Here is a 6,832-nt window from a genome sequence, read left to right as displayed (position 1 = left end):
TCTAATTACCACCCACTTAAAGCGGAGACATCGTCGTCCTGTTGCCTGTGACTGCTGTTACTGTTCCAGAGCAGCACTGAGGTGGGTTCAGATTGGACCTGTAGGCAGATATTTCTACACCCAGTCTGCCTCCAATTGGTGCTGCCGTTTTATACACCAAAACAACAAATATTTAGCTTTCAAACTTTTTCTAAAGTCACTTTTTTTTTTTTTTTTTTTTTACATTATTTGCACCTTTCCTGTGTCCAGGTAGAAAACTTTTAGTCCAGTGATGACCAAATGTTTTGCGGTCAGACGAGGTTTAGAGTTACGTCAACTATAGATTCGTGAGCCAGATGTCAGTAGTGGGCACTTAACGTATCTTCAACATCCTTCCTTTGTCTAAGTTTACTGTACATGTTTTGTTTTTGTTTTTTTAAAGCCCCACGATCAGCAAAAAACAACTCAATCTCATTTGCTAATGTTTTACATAATCAACTGTTTACATGACACCATTTGTATCTATTAATTGTTGAACCACCTGCACAAGAAATAAAGATCCTTTAAAAAAAATTAAAAAAAGAACAACTTGACTTTCTCCTTTTAATGTTTCTTGGTCAGTAACTTTAAAACTGATGCATCATCACAACAAAACATGAAGCTCATCAGTTCAGTTCAGTCAGATAGAAAAAAAAACAACAACTGCAAACCAGTAGGATAAAAGTTGGATATAGTAACCTCAGGCACGTACAGTTTGAAGTCAATGCACAGAAGCGGGTCAAACACCCAGAACACAGTGGTGGAGGATTACAGTCAGATCACCTTAGTCCGAGGAAGGTTAGAAACAGCGAAGACGAGCGGGAACGCCGGGTCGACGCCTACACATCGGCTACACAGTGATTATTATTACTGTAGAAAAGGTGACATTCAGATATGTAACTAATATTTGCTTGATGAGCAGCTGGATGGCATTAATGACGACACCAGATGAGCCAGAAACATTTCGAGGGAAAAGCACATTAAAACTGTTCCATCGCTCCATTTCCCAAATTCTCTTCATGGAAAGGAAGGAAAAAAAACAGTAATTCAATACTCAATATAGGCTCTATATACCTACCGTACTATACTATGAACTGTGCTTATCTTTGACCTTTTAAAATCTATTATTGCTTGGTATCTTCAACCATATAATCCTTGAAAGGACATCCCAGAGCCGTACGAGTTATTACTGTACATTCAGTAGTGCACATGTGCCCATCTAAACGCTAGTCAACTAAAATCAGTAGAAAGAAAAAAAAAGTTCTTGGAAACACCAGATCATAAATCTTATCTCTGAGGCGGAAAACCTATTCTTCACATTTAGAAGCCTTGAATACCAGGAAATTATTGGTCTGATAAAACAAGTCTGTGCAATGGCAGGAGGGAGGCGACGGGGAGGACGCGGGTCGACATGAAGTCAGATGAACTGCTACGTGAGATCGCTTTAACTACCCTGAAGAAGAAGAAGAAGAAGAAGAAGAAGAAAAAAAAAAAACGGCATTCCCTCATTTTTAAATGCCGGACAGTGTAAGGAGATTTCTAAGTATTAGTTCAGTTATGGAATCAAAGCAAAGGCTGATGAACTGAAGAGATAAGAACAGCGATGAAGGCAGCGATGGCTGAAACACAAACTCACAGCAGCAACTACTTTCACTCAAGTCTTCATCTGAGGGGAAAAAAAACAACAACACTATCTCCCCGAATTTCAAAGCACGAGTACAAAATATGAAACATTATTTGGTTTTTTTTAAACCAAAGAAAGAAAACTTTCCCCATTTGCTTTGCGTCCATCTTGCATGTTGTCATAGCTTTGGTTTGGACTTGAACACATTTATTTTGTTTGTTTGAACCTTTCCGTAGGTTTTTTTGGTCCCTATTACCGCGCCTGTACTGAATGTACCCGGCCCTTATGTGGGTCTTAACCAACGGGTGTTTTTTCAGCGAGTAAACTGAGTTATTTCTGTGGGAGCAGAAACGTCTCAAAAAGCTCTGCTGTGCTCGATCCATCACAGAAAGCAGAAGGACGCAGCGGATCCGTCGTCATGAGGTCGTTTTATGATGAAACTCACCACAGTGTCATTGATGTGCAGTGAAAGATATGGTGTGGGTGGTTGGTTGGTTCTGCATTCCTTAAGATTTCACACCAGCTGTACTGCAGCTTCCTGTGATGTGATGTGATGATACAAACAGAAGTCAGACGGAGACTCTTTCTGCTTTTTCCTGTTCAAACAGTTCAGCAGGTCACGTGGCGACGAGGGAGGACAGCGCAGTTCAAAGTCCCACTGGTGTAGTTTATGAAGGAGAGAGGAGATGTTTGGTGGAGGAGAGGTTTGGGGGGGTGTTCGCCGTTTTCCTTCCTCTCATAGCAGGATCTTGACTCCTCCCTGTGGAGACTGGGAACCCTGGGAGACGCCTCTCGGAGGAGCCGGTCCAAACTCTAACCGCTTCACTAAGCTGAAAGACAAGAGGGAGCAAAACCTCCACGTTTATATTCCCAACATTTGTTATGCATATTGTTCAAACTTCTCTGTAGCTCAGAGACAGAAGGAGCAGCAGATTTTATATTTAATAGGTGCCGAGGATTGAAACCTTCTTGTTACCTCGTTCAGTATGACTCAGCTCAGTAAACAAAATAATAGTTTTGCATCCAATGGCAGCAAAGATTGAGCAGAACAGGGTGATTTTAGCTTTTTTTTTTTTTGCTTCAGGTTTAGTAACTCGCGTCATATTCTGTCATTAATATTCAGATTTTAAAGTCCACATGTGACGGCCACCTCGCTGCGTCTCACTCACGTGTCCATGTGTCTGCTGCGGCGCTGCTACCGCCAGCCCTGATCTTTATCTCTACTTTATAGGATTATAACCATCAGTAATTGGATATTTGAGGTTTAGACAAGTGAAGAGTTGTAACCAAAAAGCAGTCATGGGATTTTTTTTTATTCACCATCGTTAAGAGCGAAACACAGAAGCAGAGAGATAGAAGGAAAAACACTTATATCACCGACACGGTAGAATTATTCCGTACATTGGGTTTCTGTTATGAACATGTGATCACAGATCTTTTTTTCTTGTCTAGTTTTGCTGGGAAACATGAAAAATAAACGCCAGCAGTGAGGCGTGACAGGCGCAGCTGCTCTAACCTGCTAATACACATCCTGCAAGGAAAATCAATACGTCACACACACACACACACACACACACACACACACACACACACACACACACACACACACACACACACACACACACACACACACACACACACACACACACACAGGCACACACAGACAGACAGACAGACAGACAGCTTGTGTGTCTCAGTCAATGAACCATCATCCACCACACTGCTGGCTGTAACAGCCGCAGGTGGAAAAAATATCTGGATTTTCCTTTAAATCACTTTAAAACAGACTTCTATGTGATTACTGATCCTTTCCTCACCTGTCGTACTGAGGAGGACTGAAGCTGGTCGCTTGGACCTCCGGGCCGGCTTCTAAACCCGAAGGACTACTGGCACCAGCCGGGAGCGCCGGTCTGCTGACAGATGTGTCGTACACGAAGTCTCGACAGGATGCCAACTTTGACTCCAAATTCTGGCGAGGATTTAAAAAAGAAAAAAAAGTCAGCTCACATAAAAAAACGGCAAACAAACTGAGCAGTGATTCTATGCAGTGACAGTAGTTCAGTGTTTCATGTATTCACCAGGTGCAGTTGTAGTATAATCATTAAAATCTCTTACTCCAACTTTCCTCAGCAGCTCACCGACGATGTTGAGTGCAGATATTCTGGCCGACGTAGTGAGAGGCGTCCCGGTGAGACCATCACCTGAAAGCAGAAACCACAGAAGAGCAGGAAAGCACATGAAGTTGGTGTATCTTGTTAATGTAGTCTAAGTTTATATATATTTATATATACATATATATATTACCTCTCCGGATGTTGGAAGCAGGCGTGACAAACGAGCTGATGGGTTTGGAGGGTGTGAGGGGGATGGAGGGGTTTCCCAGCAGATCGCCATCTTTGCCCAAACTGCTGGACGGCCGTCGCTCCTTCTGTCGTACCGCCAGCTCCTGGCGAAGGTCTGACAGGAAACAAACACGACCGTGGGTCAACTTCTTCCCCAAAAAACACTGGAAAGTTGGTCTTTTTTTCCTGAAACTAACAGACCGATAAAAACTTAGTGGATAAAAAGAGTCTATTGGACTATTTGGTTCTTATTGGTAAACCTGTGTAAAACACTGTCGTCCTTTAAATTTGATATATAAAATTCTGTTAAGGAGTTGCAGAGAGATTTAAAACCGCCTTGACATCACAATGATGTCAGTGTCTAATTTGAGGTGATAATAAAACTCAATTTAAAAAAATCAACCTGCACTGAAAGCTTCATGCCTGCAGATCAGGGATTTAAGGACCCTGTAACATTTAAACACCTGACTGGAGAACAGGTAGCGAAGGCAGCGTCCAGCTTTCATGTGCTGCATTTGCATGAAAGAAAAAAATGACAAATAAGGAGTTTAAATATTAATAATTCAAATCTTAAAAAACATTAAAGTAAAAGCTGTCAAATGGATAATTCAGACAACTGTTGGCTCAGCGGGTCGCAGCTCTAACAACAAGAATTAAAACACGCTTATTAACTGTGATTAATTAAAGTCTTTAGCAAGTTTCTGTAAATGGATTTTCATACCGTAATCACAATAATACACACTGCTGTGGCTGTTAGAACAAATTTAAATACATTTAATCAGCACTCAGTGAGCGAGTACGCATTCGATCAGATGTCGGATGAACAGGAAGAACAGACGGGACATTAATGAACATTATTTCTGCTGAAATAATCCAGTATCGAATGTCACCGAGTCAGAAGTCAGAAATCAGCAGTTCTTGAGAACTTGAGAAGCCGCAGTGTGTGTGTGTGTGTGTGTGTGTGTGTGTGTGTGTGTGTGTGTGTGTGTGTGTGTGTGTGTGTGTGTGTGTGTGTGTGTGTGTGTGTGTGTACCTCTCGCCTCGTCCTTGAGCCTCTGAACGGACTCAAGCAGGTTCTCCTTCTCGTCCAGCTCACTTTCCAGAAAGGCGTTCCTCTCGATGACGTGGTTCATCCGCTGCTCGAAGTCCTCCAGAGACATGATGGTCGCCCTGGAGACGGGCCGGGCCGAGAGAACAAGTCAGTCAACTGTACTGGATCCATCGTGCACACCAACACGTCTCTACGCGAGCGTGTCCACGCGCGAGGTTAAATTAGTCAAATAAGGACACGGGATCTATCGGACGCTGACCTTTTGGTTCTCTCCAGGTCGTCGTTGGACTGCTCCAACTCCCTGATGTACTTCTGCAGGTGATCTCGGACCGCTGTGGTCTGCGCCAGGTCGTCCTCCATAGTCGAGATGTGCCTCAAAGCGTCTGAATGCCGAGCCTCAAATTTCTCCTGCAAAACAGCACATCAACGCGGAAAAAACAACGTCAACAATCATAATCAATAATAATCAGTCTGAAGCCCAGACAAAGAATCCTTTTGAAAGTTCTTCTGTCTTTGTGCCAAAACACCTTTGAGAAATTAGGTGTTTTTTTTTAGCACAATCCAACATTCACTTCCTCCATTAATGTTTCATTCCCTGTGGACCACTGAGCAAAAAATAGCAGTCAGCTGCTTTACAGATCAGCAGCAACTTTTCCTGCTGGCAGCAGTATTGATATGCAGAACTTGGGTTGGCTTAAAGCCATCTGTGTGTGTGTGTGTGTGTGTGTGTGTGTGTGTGTGTGTGTGTGTGTGTGTGTGTGTGTGTGTGTGTGTGTGTGTGTGTGTGTGTGTGTGTGGAGACTGTACCATCCACTTCATGTCACTAACTGGAGCACAAAGTACTGGTCCAGCTCTGTAAGTCCAGTTGAGGTCCAGGTGCTCTCACCTTTATGTTCTCCAGCTCCATGCGGAGCCGGTTGTTGTCCAGCAGCAGGTCTTTGTTTCGGCCTTCACACTGCTTCAGCTCCGCTTCCAGCTCCGCCTCGTAGTCTCGACTCATCTGCTGGAACTCCTGCAGCTCCTCCTGCGCCTCCTCCGCCCTGAAGACGACACAAAACACGGATGAAGTCCACCGACATCCTCTCACAGGTGTCGTGCCAGCTGTCGGATATAAAAGCACGTGTTTCCTACCTCTGCTGATGTCTCTCTGCCTGCTCCTTCCAGAAGCCCAGCTCCTCTTCCAGGGATCCAAACTTGCGCGTTGTCGGCTCCACCATGTCTTCTGGGGACGTCAATCAAACGGGAGCTTTTAATTGTGTCCTCATGTCAGAGCACATCAACAACACCGTTAGCACAGGCTACCTGGGTTAGCTCCTGGAAGGAACCACCGCCGTGCATTTGGTCACTGCACCCTGAAGCCGAGGACAACAAGAACTACAGAAATCTGATTTTTTTTTCTTCTTCTTCAAAACAACTTATAAAACATAAAGAGGGATATTCACCACTTTTTTTTTGTTTTAAAGCTAATAACGGTGTTGGAGAAGAGCTAACTTTAGCTAATGTAGCTGAGCGACTTAAGTCCGAATGTTTGGACCCACATCTGCGAACCAGAACCGAAATCGACTCACCTGCACATACGGCGACGATTAAAACATGATGTAGAAAAGGCGACGTACGTCGATATAGGATTAAAAAAATTTTGCGTTGTGCAATACACGACTTGCACAAACTAATCTGTCCTTACGTTAGCCCCGGCGCCCCGACACGCCAATCAAATACAAACCGAGGCTCTGTTCTGGGAGCCCATTGGACAGAGCGGATGACGTCAGGAAAATATGATCCAATCGTATCATCGAA

The 6,832-nt window shown here is 43.7% G+C and overlaps 1 protein-coding gene across 1 annotated transcript; it reads right to left on the bottom strand.

Moving 5' to 3' along the window:
• Positions 1–2,187: 2,187 nt before the first annotated feature.
• LOC138624615 (nuclear distribution protein nudE homolog 1-B-like) lies at positions 2,188–6,758 on the bottom strand. Its single transcript, XM_069704953.1, has 9 exons — positions 6,604–6,758; positions 6,167–6,257; positions 5,922–6,075; positions 5,295–5,443; positions 5,018–5,154; positions 3,947–4,099; positions 3,758–3,843; positions 3,460–3,611; positions 2,188–2,472 (listed from the first exon to the last, which is right to left on the bottom strand). The coding sequence occupies exons 2-9, from the start codon at positions 6,250–6,252 to the stop codon at positions 2,379–2,381; spliced, it is 1,011 nt and encodes a 336-aa protein (XP_069561054.1). The 5' UTR covers positions 6,253–6,257; positions 6,604–6,758; the 3' UTR covers positions 2,188–2,378.
• Between the last annotated feature and the right edge of the window lie 74 nt (positions 6,759–6,832).

The sequence above is a fragment of the Brachyistius frenatus genome, unplaced genomic scaffold (genome assembly GCF_029030835.1).
Source record: "Brachyistius frenatus isolate BFR_SWC_R1_liver_20210118 unplaced genomic scaffold, ASM2903083v1 Contig_53, whole genome shotgun sequence".
NCBI lineage: Eukaryota > Metazoa > Chordata > Actinopteri > Embiotocidae > Brachyistius > Brachyistius frenatus.
Note: the sequence above shows the minus strand (reverse complement) of the source record. Positions and strands in the feature narration are given on the sequence as shown.

Coding starts and splice junctions, on each gene's coding strand:
- LOC138624615 (XM_069704953.1), bottom strand. CDS start 6,252: ATGGTGGAGCCGACAACGCGCAAGTTTGGATCCCTGGAAGAGGAGCTG. Junction 5,444..5,921: donor TGGAGCTGGAGAACATAAAG/GTGAGAGCACCT, acceptor GCTGTTTTGCAG/GAGAAATTTGAGGCTCGGCA. Junction 3,612..3,757: donor AGCTGCTGAGGAAAGTTGGA/GTAAGAGATTTT, acceptor AATCCTCGCCAG/AATTTGGAGTCAAAGTTGGC.